This window comes from Aulonocara stuartgranti (genome assembly GCF_965226115.1).
Source record: "Aulonocara stuartgranti genome assembly, chromosome: 4".
Classification (NCBI taxonomy): domain Eukaryota; kingdom Metazoa; phylum Chordata; class Actinopteri; order Cichliformes; family Cichlidae; genus Aulonocara; species Aulonocara stuartgranti.
In genome coordinates, this window is record NC_138942.1 from 16,667,287 (window position 1) to 16,687,657 (window position 20,371).

The window sequence follows — 20,371 nt, forward strand, 5'->3', positions numbered from 1 at the left end:
CTGTCAAACAAAACCCAAACAGTCCTGACCCGCAACAAAATGAAACAGGAAAGTACCGCAGTGTAATCCATTTATTTCAACAAAGTAACTGTATTCTGAATACCACCTTTTTAAACGGTAACTGTAACGGAATACAGTTACTCATATTTTGTATTTTAAATACGTAACGGCGGTACATGTATTCCGTTACTCCCCAACACTGTTCGTACGTGATTTGAAGTTTGTATGTGCTTTGTCTGTAGGGGCCACCGTAAATATACTTTTATTTATTCACTCCACATAAAATATAATAAATAAATCATATAATACAAAAATCAACTATTCACATTTCAACTTTTAACTATTTAAATTTTCAGCTTTTTCCTTTTACAAATTTAAAGTGAAACAACACAAAACACTGCAAACCACAACACAATTAAATATAAATTAAAATATGAAAACAAAAAGAACATGCACATCCTCTGTCATATGGACCTGCATGAATAAACTTTATGAATCCTTTATCATCCGCAACTGAAAATAGTTGTGGATGATTATTATACCTTTCTAATGTGACGTTGTTGTCCCTGGCTCTCTTTCTCTCTCTCTCCCTCCTGCTCTGTTCCTGTGCTACTGAGTGTAGCTACCGCCCCTCCCCCCTCTTCCCAGGGTAAAGCACAAGGCTCGCATGCTGAGTGAAGCGGAAAAAAAGTGCGAGAGAGAGGGTGAGAGAAAGAAAAAAACAAACAAAAAAAAAATCCACAGCTCGGGACAAGGAGCCGGCTCGCGTCGTTCACGTCAAAGAACTGGCTCTAAGAGCAATTTCGTTCGCGACCGACCCATCACTATCCCAGTATGCTTGCCCTAGTTTTGCGTTAGCCTTCATGTTGCTGTTTTTGCTATTAATGGTTAACCTAATTCACTGTAGACGTCTTGATTTAATGTGTCGCAACTTCACAACAATGTCTATTTTCCGACACTGCGGATAATTTGATTAGAGGGAACAGATAACCGCTGGACACCGGACTGGGACTGCTACATGTAGCTACATGACCTACTACATACCCTACTACCACTGAATATTTTCATGAAGACAGCGCAAAGTTCATTTAAGGATAGACTGAGCAATGCACGATGGGTCTGTTGTCTCACTTCACTGTAGCCGTGCTCCTCTTCGCATTTTCTTTATTAGCTTGTTTGTTCATGAACCGCTTTTTCACCAGTGAAGCCCGACTACAGATTGGGTCAGTTCGGGATGAGCAACATGACATCACGGCACATGGACGGCTTGTTTATAATCCCGCAAAGCCACAGAACAATTCAAGTCGGGGTATACACCCTGAAAGATCCCAGAAATGTAATATTTCCAGAGGAAGTGAATGCGCCATGGCCCCAGAGAGTCGGTTTGACTGTGGCAGGGACAAACTGCTCAGCCAGAGCGAGTGTGAGGACAGGGGATGCTGCTACGCCCCTCTGCTTGACTCCGCAGGACCACCCTGGTGCTTTTACCCCCGTGTGTATCCTGGCTATAAAATGGGACCCCTCATACCTACTCCTCGGGGTCAGGGTGCCACACTGACTCGTGCCAGCCCCTCCTACCTCCCCAAAGATATCTCCACTCTAAGACTAGATGACATTCAAGAGACAGCAGACTGTTTCCACCTAACAGTAAGCATTCATCCCCAAACGTGATCAAGACAACACAGTCAAGGATAATATTTTAATTTTATTTTGCTTTATTTTTATGTTTGAAATAGTCCAACAAATCTATTTTATAAAAGCACGTTTGTCTTGAATGTCCTTGAATTAACCCAGGAATGAATATTTATGCTGACTTTTCCAGTAATTTTCAAATGAAATACACAAATAAAGAGTCCCACCAGTAGGACAGGCACCACAGTTTGAAAAAAAACTGAGTATTGGACCCTCTATTATTTTACATACTTTGTCATTTCAAAGAAAAATAGTTATCAACCTTTTTTTTCTATGAAGTTAAAGGACCCATCATCTCAGCGGTATGAAGTTCATCTGCCAGGCGGTGTTCCTCAGAGCAAAGCCAATACACAGAGTGTCCTCTATACCACTGAATACCAGTCTGACCCATTTGGCTTTATGGTGCGACGGAAATCCAATGGAAGGGTGATGTGAGTAGTTCACTTCATTTTTAATGTATTTGAGGATGGACTATATAGTGAATTTCATCATAGTGTCAGTCAATAACTTACTCTTATTTAGTCAGCTTGTTCATATTTGCTCTGTTATCTCTGTTCATATTTATCATTTTGTGCTGGTAGTTTTTTCATTTCACTTATATGTTTAAATCACTTTATTTTTTGTTTGTACACATCCTCTGCCTGTTTAGTATGAACACCACAGTTGCTCCTCTGCTGTTTGCTGACCAGTACCTGCAGCTGTCTACCACACTGGCCTCTTCTTTTGTGTCTGGCCTTGGGGAACATTACACCTCTCTCCTCTTGGATCTAAACTGGACTTCCCTGACTCTCTGGAATAGAGACATGGCACCTCATGTGAGTCTATTGCAGTGGTTCAATAACAGTCGTCAAACTCAAAGGTTAGGAGCGCCCCCTTCTGGACCGATACTCAAACGATTTAGACTATATGTCTGGCAGCAGACATTCATATTAAACAGTCTTTTGTAAGCTTTCTTTATGATGTTGACACTGTCTTTCCCCACAGGCTGATGCCAACCTCTATGGCTCCCACCCATTTTACATAGTACAGGAAGAGGATGGCTTAGCACATGGAGTTTTCCTTCTAAATAGCAATGCAATTGGTACTGAGCTCTCTGATCCAACATCCCACACTTTTTGAATTCGCTTTCCATAGAACAGATTCTAGCATCTGATGCCATTTCACTGACTTCCCAAATGTTTCTGTAGAGGTGATTCTACAGCCGACCCCTGCTCTCACCTGGGTGTCCACCGGTGGAATCCTGGATCTCTACATTTTCTTGGGTCCTGACCCTCAAAGTGTTATACGACAGTACCTTCAGATCATTGGTATGCAGCATGAGTTGTCTGGCTGACATTCACTAACACATGTCCATGCAGTAATAAGCATGTATACTTACTACAAGAGATGTGAAGTTTGAAAATAGTAATTTGTAAAAGCATGTGAGCGTTTGTGCATTTGAACGAGTCCTGGGGCATCAGAAAAAGAAGGAATGCATTTATGTGTTTCAGAGTTATCATGTATCTGTCCCCAGGCTATCCTATGATGCCTTCTTATTGGTCGCTGGGCTTTCATCTGTGCCGCTGGGGTTACACGACCACTAATACGACCCGAAAGGTTGCACAAAGCATGCATGATGAAAACTTTCCGATGGTATGAAATTCATAGAAGATTCTCCATCTGTGCATTTGCTTTATACATTTGTTTAAGAAAGTATTCAAAATTTTATTTTTCATTCTAAATTTTCATTTTAGATTGATAACATTAACGATCCATGTGTAACAACAGTAACTCTAATGATAGTTAAAAAATGAATTGAAGGCAGTTTGTCCTCAGTTTTTCATGTTTATGATTTTAATGTTTACTTTTTTAATTATTTGTTTATAAGGTGGCTGATGTGCCAAACTGTCTAACTAAATGAAAATATCTTTAGAAGTCTTAGGCACTCACTGATTTTATGTGGCAGCTGGAGTCTTCATTAAACTGCCTTTTTCCTGAGAATATTTAACCGTTTTCACCAACAGGATGTACAATGGAATGACCTGGATTACGCAAACAAGCGAAGGGTATTCACCTTTGACCCCTGGAGATTCGGGGATCTGCCAGAAATGGTGGAGGAGTTTCACAAGAGAGGCATGAAGTACATCCTTATTCTGGTGTGACATCTTTGTGTTTAAAAGACCTGACAAACTACTATATACATATATACATTTGCATTTGAATTTGATGCAAACAAAACATTTTTGTTCTTGCTTTCACTGGAGCTAAAAGCAGGTATTAACCATATTTTTCCAGTGGAGGGCAGCAAAAATGTCCTAAGTTTTGACTGAGGCTCCTCGTTTATGTTACAGGACCCAGGGATAAGCAGCAGCAGCACCCCAGGAATGTACCCTCCCTTTGATGATGGACTTAAAAGAGATGTCTTTATCAAAAACGCTACAGGGCAAATCCTGATAGGGAAGGTGAGATAGGGTCAGGGTGGGTGGGGGGCGATATGTATGTAGCATTTTTTTTTATCTGAAAATGTGGGGTTGTCATATTCTGTATACGCAGGTTTGGCCAGGCCCAACAGCCTTTCCTGACTTCACGAACCCAGACACCAGACAATGGTGGGAAGACTGCATCAGAGATTTTCACTCTAAAGTTCCTGTAGATGGTCTCTGGATTGTATGTGTACACAGGACAGGGTTGTAATTCACAAATAATGTGCATGACTTTTTTGAAATGTGGACATTTATTATACACTATCAAATAAAAATTGCTTTCCATGTTTTTCTTTCCACACAGGATATGAACGAACCAGCCAGTTTTGTGCAGGGCTCGGTGGAGGGCTGTCCTGACAGTGACCTTGAGAACCCACCATACACACCAAGTAACACATTTAAAAGCACATAAACATTCAGATTTTATGTTGTTTTTTTAAGACAAAATGTTATTCTACAAAACTCTCCGACACACAGGTGTCGTTGGAGGACGGTTAAACTCAGGAACCCTCTGTATGTCGGCTCGGCAGAAGATGTCATTTCACTACAACCTGCACAATCTTTACGGACTCACAGAAGCTTATGCAACACACAGGTTGGGCCAGGATGTGATTAGACACAGTTGCACAGTTAGTTGTTTTGTTGTGGATGAAAGAACGAGTAATAAATATATAGTAACACTTTGTAAACATGATAATTTTATGAAACAGTGATTTTATTGTTGCATAAAAAAGTCAATAATTTGAGATGAAATGACAGAAATCGAATGCTTTTACCACCTGGTCATATAACTTCTCACTTCCTGTGATGTCTTGTAGGATTCAGAATTTGAATTTGGAATAATGGTGCCCAGTGTTACAGATTATGTACATGTAGCTGTTCTTTGTGGGGGGGGTTTTATCCTGGGGTTTGTTCCCATCCTCAGTGCTTTGCTGAAGATACGGAGGAAGAGACCCTTTGTGCTGTCACGCTCCTCTTTCCCCGGCATCGGACGCTTTTCTGGAGTGTGGACAGGAGATGTCAGGAGTGACTGGGAGCAGCTCAGATTCTCAATTCCTGGTGAGGAAATGTCATTTCTGAAAGGTCACATGAACTGGCTTTTTGAGATCCTCTCAGCTCGTAAGAATATTGACCCAAAACATCAGAATTGGAATGTATTTTTGAAGTTACCACAGCTTAATAGTGAATTGACCTAAATGGAGCTTTTGTACCTGTCCCCTCCAGCGGTGCTGCAGTTCAGCCTGTTCGGGGTCCCTCTGGTGGGAGCGGACATATGCGGCTTTGGAGGCAACACCACTGAGGAGTTGTGCGTTCGGTGGATGCAGCTTGGGGCCTTCTACCCATTTATGAGGAACCACAATGACAAGCCCAATGCTGTGAGACATGGACGCTGATACTGGTTATGTTTATGGTCTGTTAATTCAGATGCATGTGCAAACTGTTTAGTGACAGTAACTGTCGGGGGAGTTATATGATGAAGAAGAGGTTTATCCAGCATGTTTTTCTTTTCTCGGGTCATGTAGAGACGTCCATCTGTTTCATCTATTATTGAAAAGGAGTAACTCAATCTCTTCACTGTGTGTGTGTTTGTCTTGTCCCTCAGGCTCAAGAGCCCTATGTGTTTGGGCAGCGGGCCCAGGCAGCCATGCGGAGTGCGCTGTATCTCCGTTACTCCCTACTGCCGTTCCTTTACACACTCTTCCACCATGCACACGCCTCTGCTGAAACTGTGGCCAGACCTCTATTCATGGAGTGTGTGTCCTCTTCATAGCTATTCTTCCCTTACTTTTTTGGTACTCTATTGTAATGCATAAACAAAGCCATTTAGGCCATCTCATTTCACTTTTCATCTTTCTTTTCCTCTTCCCTGTATGTCCATCGCTCTTAGGTTTCCCAATGACCCTAACAGTCGGACCATAGACAAACAGTTCCTGTGGGGGAGTTCACTTCTTATTAGTCCAGTTTTAGAGCAAGGGGCTGTAGAACTGGCTGCATACCTGCCCCCCGCCACTTGGTACAGCCTGCACAATGTGAGTCACTCAGTCATATTCAGCCGTCTCTGACAACACCACTAGAATGTATGAGCCACACAATAATAAATCATGTATGAATCATGTATGAACCATGGAGGGACGTGACATTAGTGTTTACTGGATTTACAACCTTATGTTGTGTTTTGGCCTCTCAAGGGTCAGCCTTTCTACAGTAAAGGGCAGTTCCTGCTCCTGCCAGCTCCTCTGGACACCATCAATGTTCATGTGAGGGAAGGACACATCATTCCCCAGCAGGTGGGTGTTTGTTTTAGGGGAAAAAAAAGCAAATGTTTGAAGATCTTGATTCTGTTTGGAGACACAATTTACAGGTTTGATGGAAAAACTGATTTTAAAAAGGGCTTGTTAAGTTATGCTTGAGTTCAGTATAAAAGAACAAAGCAAAGCACATCGTTTACTGGATAGTTATTCATTCAGACAATGCAATTTACGGTAGTCATTATCAGTACATCACTTCACCCTGTGATGCTTTTCTTTATAAGCAATACAGCTCTTTGAAGGAATTATTTCGCTACATGGGAGAAATCTCTTTTCATCCACAGTTTCTATGATCAAATGTTGACCCATTACTGTCACGACTTCCTAGATGAGGTGTTAAAGTTCAAAACTAGCTGAGACACTTGGAAGAAAAGAGGATGTTTTGTAACTTAACATCATATTTTCTTTGATCTTCCCTTTTCTTGCGCAGGAGCCTGCTTTGACAACCACAGCCTCACGCAACAACCCTTTCTTCCTGACTGTGGCGCTGTCAGCGGGCGGCTGGGCCCGGGGCGACTTGTTTTGGGATGATGGCGAGAGCGTCGACACTTTTGAAATGCAAAATTATTGCTACGTTATCTTCTCTGCTGAACAGGTAAGTAGAGATTATTTATATTTCCATATGGAAAGCAGCAGAGACTTTGCTATGCATTGTGATGCACGACTGCTTGATGCAAAAAGTGTGAATGAGGGACAGTGTTTCACACACATCTCTGGCTTTACTTCAGTCTCAGGTTGTGAGTAACCCTCTAAAGCTGAATGGGGCACTGGACAGTCTGGTGCTGGGAGGGCTGCAGGTTTTCGGGGTGCCTTCACCACCTCGCTACATTTTAGCAAATGGGGAGAAAGTCAGGGACTTTACATATCGCACTGACACCAAGGTGAGCTTTTAACCAGCAACATATGAGCCCCACTACTTCCATCATTTCTTTGCCTCAAATAAACTTTTGTCTTTCTCCTCCCTGTCTCTTCTCGTAGGTTTTAGCAGTGACTAGTCTGGCCTTACCCATGTCAGAAGTGTTTACGGTCCAGTGGGTTCTCTAATACACTGAGTTTCATTTAAAAGAAAAAAACACTCATTTTGTGCACCGTAGACTTGCTGCATCTCTTCTTCAAAATTGCCTGGAATTTGGATCAGCAGGTTTGTTGAAAAACAACAACAAAAAAACAAAACAGGACATGATAATATCAAAGAGCCACCGTGGTATATCTGGTTTGCATGTCCTAACTGCTACACTCAAAACGGTTTAATGCCTTGAAATGTATTTATTTTTTATAACTATTTTAATTGTTTTTATTTTTGAAAATGATTTTTGCATTTATTTTTTTGTGAAATAGTTAAAAAATAATTCAAAATTGTTTGTCTGCAGCACTTGTGTAGCATTTACTATGATGAGATGTCACATTTACTGTGTCCTCTGAACAGTTTGATAAAAGCCAACCATGATGTAACTGACTCATAGCTGGATGAATCCTTGGATGAGGGTGATCATGCTCCCTCTGAGTAATTGGACTTGCATGCCCCACTAGTGTATGCATTTGACACAAAACTACTGCACACTTTGTATTCTGAGTGGTATGTATGTATGTATGGTTGTATGATTTACATTAAGCATATTATTCTAGTGGGAAATAACCTAAAAAAATAATCAGGTTTGTACTGGCAGGTAAAGGCAGCAGTGCTGGTGTGTGAAGAGCCTCTGACCAACTGTATTCAAGCCTTTGCCAGTGACCTTTAAAACGTCACTTATGATGAAAAAGCTCTGCTTTTTTATGATAGGCTGGGCCCGATGACGACTGCGGATGGTGTGAAATGCATTTGTATTTTCAAATGCAGCCATGCTCCAACTTTTCTTTCACTATTTTGAATATGAAATCTACGCCCAGGCTTTTTTGGATTGAAAAACCCATTTAAATTTCCGGAAGCAGCAATAAATTTGTGGATTGGTCTGGGAGCTGTGAAGTCAAGTAGGACGCAAACGATCGGGTAGTTGTAGGAAGCGCGACATGTGCGGGCTACAAATTAAACCGCACGCATTGTTAGTCTAGCGCGAGCTTTTACTTTGAAAATTCGAACCGGAAGTGTATTTTTTCCGCTGTAGAAACCGCAGCAGTCAGACATGTAGCGTGCCCTGTCGGAAAACAAGGATACAAACAGGACTTACAGTTAATAACAACAGAGCCGGATCTGGGAGAAAGGAGGCGAGACAGCGCCGGTACGTCCCGCTCGGCCCCTGCCTGCCCGGTGTGATGGCTGTCCGGTGTGGGCTGTAGACTCCTGCGGCGGGACTGACGGTGAGAGCTCAGCTGCTTTAGCCCCCTTCCCCTCTCGCTCCGCTTCTCTACAATTTGCTTGTTATTCATTCATTTCTGCCGTTGGAACAGGTGTGTGCCAAAGCGCCGAGGAGGACGCTTTTCTCCGGTACGAGCCCGAAGTGTTTTTGTCTCCCGGCAACTTTTAAGTTGCATGCAAACGCGGACGGCTTTAAAACACCAGCCAAGCAATCGGATTTCGGCCATGGCTCAGCTGAGCTAAAGTAAAATATTTATGTTCAAGGTGCTACAGAGTGAGGCTCAGGCCACAGAGCCACAGTAAAAACTCGTAAGGGCCTGCGTGTAAATAGGCTTGTCCATCCTCGCCTCCGCTGTCAGGCGGATGCTGCCTGTCAGGACTGTATTGATAGCTGATGGACATCACGGCACGCCTCTGCTGCACAGGCTGCCCCACCGCAGTCAGGGCAGGGATCAAACCACCCCCAGGCACCCTTTTATGTCCTCAGAAACGCGTTGACCCACGTCACGGGTGCACGTCTAATCTGTATAACCTGAGCGCATCGTAATTAAGTCAAGTTTCTCAAAGTGCTCCCTATGTGTGGGACCTGTTAGAGACAAGTTGTAGTTTGTGGTCTGTTTCTGTTGCAAAATGAGATGGATACATGTTATCACTTCATATTTAATAAAATAAAATTAAAAAAGGTGAATCATCTTTTCAATTCTATCTATAAAAAAGCTACTTATCTTTGTCCTGTTTGTACTGCAAGTTATCAACACCATATCTGAAAAAACTTAATATTGGTTTACACTTAAGTCATTTTAACATGTAAAACACCAAAAAGAAAAAATGAGAGAACTATGCTGTGTTTATAACCATTTCCCAGAGTCACCTGTAACATTTTATCATAACTCGCTGACTTCAGAAGAATCTTGTTTCTCAGCCTTCCTTTTTTCCATCTGCCTTAGGCATTAATATACAGTGGTGATGAAATAGGAGTGTTAAGTATTGGCTCCTTCATTCATATGTCACAATGTGACAACTTAATTAATGTAGCCCAGAGGTGAGAATTTGAGATCGTGGAAGCTTGTTGCTTTCTACATTTTCAGCTCAGCTTCAGTCTTGCAAAGTTTCATGTTCACATTAAGAGTTTCAATCTTTCTGGCAGGTGATCCGTTAAAAGTTTGCGAAAAATGTGCATCATTCTGTCTGTCACAGCAGGACTAGACTGAGGCGAACATGGTGTTTCAGTCTTGAGCATGTGAGCGGTTTGATAAAACTGAAAGGTCAGAGAAGAGAGGGAATGTGCGCGCACGCCAAGGCATTGACAGCATAAAGATGAAGGGGGAAGGAAAGAGTGAGAGGACGCTGTCCAGCCTGATTGAGAAGATGACCCGGTTCACCCTGTAATCGCATACAGACCAAAATAACTACACAGTAGCAGGGATTTCACAAAAGAATCATTTTTACGGTCTAGCCCTCTTATTATTTGAATAATGGTCAGTTTGCATGTTTTATGTGCATGGATCAGAGTATGCAGAAATACAACTATTCTTTTTCTTCATTTACTGCTAGTCTGAAGTATTTATGTATATTCACTCATAGGCTACTGTATTAGCTGTACTTTCCGAGTAGTGGTTAGAACCCCCTTCCCCCTTAAGAATTGCCTTCATTCTTTGTGGCACAGATTCAAAAAGGGTGCTGGAAACATTCCTCATAGATTTTGGTCTATATTGACATGACAGCATCACACAAATCTTTTTTGGCTCACATCCATGATGTAAATCTCCTGTTCCACCACATCCCAAAGGTGCTCTGTTGGATTGAATCTGGTGACTGTGGAGGATTGCCAAGAAAATATCCCCTACACCACAACACCACCATCACGTGACCTGCGAATGGATCCATGATTTTTATGTTGTTTACCCTTCAAATGTGGCAGCAGAAATTGAGACTCATCAGACCAGGCAATGTTTTCCAATATTCTGTTGTCCACTGTTGGTGATCCTGTGTGGACTGTAGCCTCAGTTTCCTGTTATTAGCTGATAGGTGGTGTCGACTTCTGCAGCCCATCTGTTTCAGTGTTTGAGGTGTTGTGGATTCATTGATGCTGTTCTGCAAACCTTTGTTTCATCAAAGAGACATTTTTACGCAGACAAATGCCGCTCACTGGTTATTTTTTTCCTCAACCCTTCTCTGTAAACACTAGAGATGGTTGTGTGGGAAAATTCCAGGAGATCAGCAGTTTCTAAAATGCTCAGAACGGCCGTCTGGCACCAACAACCATGCAATGAGCATTTGTCTCTATTCTGATGCTCAGTTTGAACTAGAGCAGGGCGATATGGCCAAAAATATTTATCACGATATATATTTGAAAATTTGCGATAACGATATAACTGACAATATAATTGATGGGAGACAAAATACAACTCCACAACTTTACTAGCGCAAAAAAAGCAGCTGTTTTTTATGTGCATTAAAGCTATATAAAAATTTAACAGTGCAAATGCAAATTTCTTGCTGAAAGTTTAATCCAAGGGCATTTCCAGTAGAAATGGGCAGATGTATCCTGAGCATAACCATGTATAATATCCACTGAAGTTAAAAAGAGGTGCTTTGCAACATTAAACTGCATTGTGCCAAATAAAAAAGTCAAATACGTATTTTTCGGACCATAAGGTGCATGAGATTATAAGGCACATTAAGCGAAACAAAGCAGTCAGATAAATCAAACTTTATTCAACTCATACTTCTTGCTTCCTCCACTTCTGTACCATTGATTCCTTAATGCTGTATTCTATCACAGCTGCTCTATTCCCATGTTGTTGCAGTATATTAATGACTAACCTTGTATTGTGGCTGGATTATCTCAGACTGAAGTTTGGTCCGTTTATAGCATGCTGCCATGCGATTGCATTTGTCTCTAACCATCGGGAACCCTCACGTTTATCGAGTGGAAAAGTGTTAGCATTCATCCTGCAGCTTCACTGTTTTTACTATGCTAACATAGCTGTGTCGCTAGCGATCACGTAGCACATCATTATATACCAGCTAGCCCAACTTCAGTAACCCTACAAACGTCACTGCTATTTAGTTTCCTGTCTTCATTTATGTTGGAAGTGATAGCAGAGCTGTACGTTTTAATTTTTTCAGAAATCTCTCCGTCAGAACATGCAATATCATGCTTAGGTAGCTAGTGAAACTAGCGAGCTAACTTCCTGCTAACTTCTAACTCCGTTAAATGTAATAAATTCTGTTTTCATGGATGCTTGGATGTTAAACTTAATTGTTACACCTGGTAAAGCAGCAGTGCTGATCATTTTATTAAAGGTGAAATCATTTAGACAGTTTTTAACTCTCAATATGCCACAGTTGTTCGTTTGACTTTGGGACCCGGCCGCTTGCATGTTCTACAAAAAAATGTCCTTTGGTGGGTATCTGACAGACAAACACCAAACCAGTTCAACATCACTGAAGTTGCACCATTTTTACAAACCAATTCTGGTTCATCCATTGCACTCAACGATCCGCTTCCCCCCTTCTCATTCTCCGTTGCCGCCATGCTTTTTGGAACAAAGGCACTGCGCATGCGCGTTTTACCCATATTCTATCGCGATATTTTATTTTCTTATCGTTGCCTAACATTATACCGGTATTACCGTGAAGGGTATAATATGGCCCAGCCCAAGTTTGAACTTCAGCAGGCTATCTTGACCATGTCTTTGTGCCTGAATGCTGTCATGTGATTGGCTGATCAGACATTTGTATTAAGCAGCTGAACCGTTGTACTTAATGAAATGGCAGGTGAGTGCACAATAGATTGTCTTATGACGGGTTCAGTAGCAGACTAATCTTGTGCCAAATTCAACAAAATGTTAATGTGTTAATCTACTAATTAATCTACTAAATTAAAAACAGTGATGAGCAAAACTAGTAAAATGGGACTAAGCCTAAGATTACTGACATCTGCAAGAAACCACAGACACTTTCTAACCCCCACCCCCCAAAAAAGTGGTCCTGCACCGGATTTCGTGCCAGTAGCTTTCCTGTCTGGGGCCTGGCATCAGGAAGTGGGGTGGCTTCTTAATCAAGCAGAGGTAAACATGCCCTCTGAGGAAAAAGCAGGGAACATTCCTCAGATAGTGAGGAGTACATGCCGGGGTGTTCAGCCTGCAAGAGAACAAGGTTACACACTTGCATTGGATTCAAAGATACAGGCACAGCTAAGATAAATAAAAGTTATCATTGCATTCTGCAGTTCTTTGATGTCAATGAAGAGAAGTTAAATGCAAAAGTAAGGCTTTAATTAGTTTTCTTTGAGTCTGCAAACTAAGATCCCCTTTAAACCTTATCATTGACGAAAGCCTTCAACAACACGCTGAAGCAGAAGCTTCAAAAGAGCCCTGTTACATCTAACTTGACATCGCACAAAGCTTTCTTTCTAAAGCAGACAAGTTAAACACTGCTGGTGTGACAAGCTGATCCCAATTCATTGCTGGCATTGATGTCATCTGCTGGCTACTGATAACTGCCCTGAATTTCACACAGATGGAGTAAAGTGTGTTTGCGCACGTCTTTCTCTCCGTGTGTGTACACACAACGGCATATGTGTGTGCTGTTTGCAAAAGGTGGGACACCCTCGGCTACACAGTAGTACAGTATGCAGAAGGTGGTAATGTGTTTGGGAGCGCAGGTGCATGGCAGAGAAAATGTGGGATGGGGAAGTGCTGAACAAGTACGGCGGGGAGAGGGGATCCTTGTAGGGCTGGGCGTTGCAGTAAGGACACTGCAGTAAATACTAGCACACGTGTGACAGAGGATCAGTGCAGCTCTTAAACCAATTTGTGCTGCACCTTCTGTCAAATATTTACCTTACTGAAATTATACTTTTAATTTTTCCTTTATATCCTCCCCTTCACCTGATGACTTTTTCTACTCCCTAATCTCTCATATTCAGAGGATGGGCGCAGTGTCCTGGTGCCTGAGGAGATGTCTTTGGGTCGGCTCCTACGGCGTGCCTCCTCCAAGGCCTCCGACCTCCTGACCTTTAACCCTGGGGCGGGGGGCTCATCGTTACGCTCGGGACTGGATGGCGAGATTATCTTCTCCAAAAATAATGTTTGCGTGCACCCCGCGGAGCCCCTGCCTGGCCTGGCTGAGCACCACCCAGGTTAGACTGAACCAAGTGTTTCTTCTTCTAAACTTTTCAACTTGACAAATACAACAGAAGAAAATACATAAATGTGCTGCAAGTAGCCAAGACAGTAATACAGTTGTTTATAGAGGTCATGATGAAAAAGTGAAAATGGCTGAGACACTTGTTAAGTGTTTTGTACCCTTTTAATTTGCTCAAGTCAGCTATTTGTCCCCAGCTGTTACTTAGACTTTTTTGCAGGGTATTACTGACTTTGCAGTGCATTTGTCTGTTTGATTGTGTTGTATTTGCAGCGCATGCATTACATTACATTGTGTTTTATCTATCTGTAGCTGGCATGGAAGTGCTTTTTACACCTCGGCGCTGGCAGCCGCCACAACCGGAGGTGTTATACTTTGGGGGATGTGTGTTCATTCCAACTTGTGAATGTGATATCTCTTTGGCGGTTTGGCACAACTGGTCAAAGTGCAAAGACGGTCAATGTGACATGCCTCGTTCTTCAGAACATGTTATTTGAGAAACTCCAGGAGATTACACTACTGTGCAAAAGTCTTGATTTACCCTTCATTTCTTTTTATTTTGCTAAAAAATGGGAAATGGGTGCAGCAATTTACAGTATATATAAGGCAAACACAGCAGTTAAAAGTCAATATTTAGTGTCACGGCACAGCGTGAACTCTTAGCAATCTCTCTTGTAATTTCTTTAAGCAGTCTTCAGGAATAGCTCTCCAGGCTTCTTGAAGGATATTCAAAGCTCTTCTCTGAATGTTGGATGCCTTTTGTTCCTCTATCTGTCAAGATGATCCCACACTGAGGTCTGGGGTCTGGGTTGGCCAGTCCGTGGCTAATGTTCCACTCTGTGTTTTTTCTATCCCTGTAAGCTTTTAACGTATTGGCCGTGTATTTTGGGAACGCTGTCATACTGAAAAATAAAGCAGGTGCCACGTCAGACATCTTTCAGATACTTATGGTGGATGAAAATCTGAAGGTATTTTTCTGTACCTCAGTTTTGACAAAATCCCCAACACGGGCTGAAATGCAGCACCAAACCATGACAGTCTCCATCATATTTTACAGATGGGTCTAGACACTGTTATCCCTCTCTCCCGACCTCCTCCTTAGATATTGACAAGTTCTCAGCCTTCTTTTTCTTCTTAACAGCCACCCTGACAAAGCTTCTGTGAACAGTTCATTGATCAGCTGAATAGGATGTGACTTTCAGACACTCTCCAGCTATAAATTATAGCTGGAATTATACTAATTAATAAAAATTATAATAATTCACTAAAAGGACTAGATGTCCTTTTGCTGAATTATTATAATTATTATTTTTTTGTTAACGCCTGACACTTCTTCTCTTGTCTCTTCCTCAAATGTTTTCACCTCATGGCTCTGTAGAAATCACTTTGTTGGTGCAAACATTTCACACTCGTCCAACTGTCTTATCTTTGGCTACCTTTGGTTAGGTGCCGTTTTGTATGTTTGAGTAACTCCCAGGTCAGTGTTAAGTGGCTTAACCAACAAAAGTGTTCCCCTGGTATAATTGAAAATATATTCAGAAAGCCTGAAAAGCTACTGCTCAAGACCAGGATTGAAGTATGAACTCAACAGTCAAAGGTCAAGGTCACTTTGACCTAATAAAACGTGTTTGTGACCACAACTCAACAATCCACATGCCAGCGATGATAGAATTTCACACCAGTGTCAAATATGTAGAAATGATCTAGTGATAACCTTTGGATTTGAATAGATGGAATATAAATTTGCCTGTTTGGGGAAAGTGTTCAACTGTGAAGCAAGCGATGTCACACTCTTTTAGCTATCATGCATTTAGATATAGAAGAAACACAAGGGAATATAAAAAGACAAACATGAAAACCATAAAACGATAAATGAAGAAGAAAATGTGAGACGACGTTTTAAAAATATAAAAAGAGCAGTAAATTTAATTGAGTAAAAAGGCACTTGATTTAATATAAACCTATATAAACCTCACTGATACTGCTGCTAATCCAAAAGAGCACACTTTTGCTTTGAAATCAAGGTTAAAATAGCTAGAGTTATACTTCTAACCTCTATCTAAAAGGTAAGATTAAAGGGGCTCTAAACCATGTGACATTTATAGCTGTGTCCGATAAGCTGCTGTAAACTTCATTCAGGTTTTTATTGTACTGCCTCATAAATTCAAACAAGAGCTGTTCCTCTGTTTTATGAAGCCTTATTCATACATGTAAAGACCGTACACGGCTAGTGGAGTGGTTTTGAATACGTGTTGTCTTTTTTCCTGGCATATATGAGCAACACTTCCTCTGTCATCATCATCTCCCTGTTCTCGAGTTATGTGTTTGTTTTAAATTGGCTGCTATATATAAAATGCTTCACAAGCTCTTCTTACATTCCCAAATTACCTCCACCATAATTAGTCATAACACGATCAAGGTTTTGTTGCCCTCTGCAGGCTACCTCTGTGTCCATGTGGAGAAGGATGAGAGCCTGGGCACCACTCTTATCCTGACCTGGGTCCCCAACTCCCGCATCCAGAGGCAGGATGAAGAGGCGCTGCGATACATCACTCCGGAGAGCTCGCCTGTACGCAGGAACGCCCGCCGCAGAGGCAGACGGTACAAGAACGTGTTACTTAAAATGTGTCTCTGGGTTGTTTATGCGGTGCTGATATCTCGATCAGCACCACACAGTAGTGGGAAGCAGTTTTCAGTAAAGCATGAACTGAAATACTCTCAAGGAACTCAATTTATAAACATCCTTTCCAGACCTCACTCCCGTCCCCCAGCAGCCCAGGAGGAAGACGAGGATGAGGAGAGGAACATTACGAGCAGCACCTCCACAGAGAGCCACAGCCTGGTGGTCGAGGCTGGAGCCGATCCGTCCTCACACCAGCAGCAGCTCCCCTCAGGTGGGGAGGAAGGCGACGAGGGCTCCTGTGAGCTGTCTGATGAAGTGAGCCGGGACAGCACTATGGGTTCGGACTCGGACACCTTCTCCTCTCCCTTCTGCTTGTCCCCCGTTAGTGAGGCCCTCTGTGAAAGCAGTGGCTCCGTTTTCCTGGACAACGAGAGCAGGTCAGTGAGAGGATTGAAAGTCGCCTTATTAATAATAGAATAGAATAAATTTATTGCCCACATTAGTGGAAAATTTGGCTCACCAAGTCACAAATCAATTAATAATAAAAAGACTGACAATTATGAGCAAATGTTGCATTTGGCACAAATTATCTTTTATACAGCTTTTTAGTAGCTAGAGGCAACTTATAACCTTGTCCTGAATAAAGACAATAATCTTTATTATTAGTTATACATAGGAGAGTTTAAACTGTTTAATTTTGTATGTTTTTTTTTCCCTTCAAGGTTGAGTAAAAATAATAATTATTAAAAAATATTATTATTATTATTATTATTATTATTATTATTATTATTATTATTACGAAAACACACTAATTGGTCAGGTCACTTTTTTCCTTCTCATATATATATATATATATATATATATATATATATATATATATATATATATATATAAGCATATATATATAAGCATGCTACTAACTTTAGCCGAGTGATTTAGACAGCTGTTAGCACATGATTCTCCTTATGCTGCTGAGAATATAGCCCAGAAGAAGCGGATAGTATAGCTTTTATTTTGGAAAGAGACATTTCTCTGTAATAAACTCTCTTTTCCAAAGATGAGTGATTCCTCAATCAGATACAGGGCTTGCAATATCGCTAGCCCGACGTCCTGGAGCTAGCGATTTTTTTCAGTCGGGCTACCAAAATCTATCTCTGCCCTGCCCGTCGGGCTATTGTAGGAAGGAAAAATATATGTCAATGCTTTTGCATTCTTTCAGAAATGTAGCTGGGTAATTATGTCATTGGCATCGGTGAGCCACTGTCAATATGTGACATATTGAAATTGCGTTTGAATTTGCGCTTGTTTTTTTGCTTTCACTTTGCAATCGCACGAACTGTGTATAGAGAGCGACAGCACTGATCTGTGAGTGATGATAATTTGTGCACCAATTCCTCTGACATCGTCTTATTAATCGTTAGCTTACTATGCAAACATGACAAGTGAAATCTCCTGCAGCTTAAACATGTGAGAGGTTGATCGCGCAGAGAATCGCTGAGCTTATGTGAGTCCGTGTGTAAAAGCATTTCAGTTCTGCTGAGCCAAATAAGACAGGTCAGGGTGAAGAAGTGACAGCCAAAGAAAAGCTTACCACAAAACGGAGAAGTTATGACAAATCAGACTATAAGGCAAAAAGAAAGTGCAGCTTTATGGTTTCATGGACAAAAGAATTTCTGTGGCTGCAATATGACGAGCTAAATAACCAGGGCTGCACATAAGTGGTCCGCAGGTGCGCATTCGCTGTCAAAATAAAAAACACGCACAAGGGTTAGGGTTAAATTTAAAAACTGTACTTTTGAGTTAAAATATATATTTATAATTTTAATAAATGACAAATTAAAAAGGCATGAACATTTTTTTTGCACCCCTAATATATATATATATATATATTAGGGGTGCAACGATACACAAAATTCACGGTTCGGGTCGGTTCGATACCTTGGTGTCACGGTTCGATATTTTTTCGATACAAAAAAAATGTTCATGCCTTTTTAATTTGTCATTTATTAAAATTATAAATATATATTTTAACTCAAACGTTCAGTTTTTAAATTTAATGTTGCAGAAATCCCTCATCTTTGGAAAAGAGAGTTTATTACAGAGAAATGGCTCTTTCCAAAATAAAAGCTATACTATACGCTTCTTCTGGGCTATATTCTCAGCAGCATATTAAACATATCAGGTCCCCATAAGGAGAATCATGTGCTAACGGCTGTCTAAATGACGGAATAGATGAATGATGAAATAGTTCCAAAGGCCAGATCTGAATGAGGGTGGGGGAGGTTCAATTTCCCATGTTGCAACGAGCTTAGCTTCTGTCTTGCTAGCTTGTGCTGTGCTCAGTGGATCTGCGCTCGACAGTGCAGCCTAGGCGGAGTAGTCGAACGCAGATCCAGTGAGCTCTCAACACAGACAGCATCGTCAGAAGCAAAGTTGATAAAATAAATTAAAAAATTTGTATTGTTCGATACATATGCTTACCGAACTGAAAGCACTGTATCGAACGGTTCAATATCGATACGAGTATCGTTGCACCCCTAATGTGTGTGTGTATGTGTATGTGTGTGTGTATATATATATATATATATATATATATAAAAATAAATTTTAAGCACAATGCAACACTAAATCCTTCAGTGCGTGCAAACTCAGTTTTAAAATTATTCGAATGTAATTATTTGTTGGGGTTTTTTGAGGGATGGTGTGACTTAGCATTTTACATATTGTTTTGTGTTTGTATTTGTTATCATAAAAATAAAGACACTGTGTGAAAACTACAGTAACTGACCCGTTGTTGTCCAGGTTCTCAAGTTTATTTAACAAACAAAGAAAGGTGAAGCTAAACCGTTTACACTTCTGTTTCATACAGCAGGGTTCATACACACATCTCTGTTGACTGGATAACACTTCTAACCAGTCACCAAACAGGAACTAACACATTCAAAGCCTGTTATGCGCAGTTTTAAGAAAATATAATCAAAAACTTTGGACAGCTTTTTTCAGACTGAGCCTGCCACGTGTTTAGGAACTAACTTATGGGAAGGGTTATTTTGGGTTATTTTTGCATACATTTAAAGATCATGGAAGTGTTGTGTGAGTAGATTGTGTTATAAATATTATGAGATTGTGTGTGTTTCTTTTAAAAGCGAATGAGGCTATATTAGTGGGCTGTTCCTACATTCCTCGAGGTATTCAGTGGTACTCCAAAGTAAATTTATAGTAAATATTTCATTCTATTTAATATCAGCTAAGTTGCTCCATAAAGTCAAAATGATTGATTTCTTTCCCTTTCTTGTTGTGGCTTCGAATAACATAATGTTAAATTTTCCCTTACTGTAATTTTTTGTGTTATTTTTATTCACAAATTGTTTTTTTTAGTTGCCCTAAGCTACCAGAAGGTGGAGCCAAAAAGAAAAGAATTGATTGCATGTGAGCTGGTTTACAGTTTGAAGCCACAAGGTGGCTCACTGCACTACAGCTAAATGTCCCGAGCGACCTGAAAGCAGGTAGATGACTTCAGCAGGAACCATGAAATGTTATCAGGCTTCACAATTTCAATTTTTATTTAAATTGGCCTTCGATCTAAATGCTGTGTAATGTCACAGAGGTCTTTAAATAAGTCTCCAAATCCTAAAAAAACAAACAAAAATAAAGCAAGCCAAACCACAATCCCTCCACACACTGTTCTGTAGTCAGGGGAGCCATCTGTACAGTAATTGCGTTGCTGTTCAGACCTCGCGGTCGTGTGATTTTATGATTCCCTTCGCGGATGTTTCCTCACGCAGCTATGTGGCCTGATATGTTGCCCAGAAATGTGTAAGCCTGTGTCAGTGTCCCC

At 41.0% G+C, this 20,371-nt stretch overlaps 2 protein-coding genes across 5 annotated transcripts in view; both read left to right on the top strand.

Moving 5' to 3' along the window:
- gaa (alpha glucosidase) lies at window positions 1–9,444 on the top strand. 2 transcript variants are annotated; one of them, XM_082530149.1, is made up of 19 exons: window positions 2–1,647; window positions 1,972–2,123; window positions 2,342–2,507; window positions 2,677–2,773; window positions 2,880–2,999; window positions 3,206–3,324; window positions 3,696–3,827; window positions 4,023–4,133; window positions 4,225–4,338; window positions 4,459–4,543; window positions 4,632–4,749; window positions 5,080–5,213; window positions 5,379–5,530; window positions 5,758–5,906; window positions 6,043–6,184; window positions 6,344–6,442; window positions 6,894–7,058; window positions 7,192–7,344; window positions 7,442–9,444. In XM_082530149.1, exons 1-19 carry the CDS (start codon window positions 1,114–1,116, stop codon window positions 7,505–7,507), a joined length of 2,808 nt encoding a protein of 935 aa, XP_082386275.1. In that variant the 5' UTR covers window positions 2–1,113; the 3' UTR covers window positions 7,508–9,444. The 2 variants fall into 2 exon arrangements, with proteins under 2 accessions (XP_082386276.1, XP_082386275.1); XM_082530150.1 differs by lacking the exons at window positions 6,894–7,058; window positions 7,192–7,344; window positions 7,442–9,444 and having other exon boundaries at window positions 1–1,647; window positions 6,043–6,232.
- The window catches only part of tbc1d16 (TBC1 domain family, member 16), a 27,831-nt gene continuing 14,969 nt past the window's right edge, over window positions 7,510–20,371 (top strand). Inside the window, exons 1-4 of one of the 3 annotated variants that reach the window (XM_082530159.1) lie at window positions 7,510–7,604; window positions 13,693–13,905; window positions 16,349–16,511; window positions 16,662–16,970. In XM_082530159.1, the coding sequence (XP_082386285.1) occupies window positions 13,725–13,905; window positions 16,349–16,511; window positions 16,662–16,970 (653 nt within the window). In that variant the 5' untranslated portion in view covers window positions 7,510–7,604; window positions 13,693–13,724. Of the gene's footprint in view, window positions 7,605–8,649; window positions 8,759–13,149; window positions 13,513–13,692; window positions 13,906–16,348; window positions 16,512–16,661; window positions 16,971–20,371 lie in introns of those variants that run through there. The other 2 variants (XM_082530158.1, XM_082530160.1) reach the window with 2 other exon arrangements.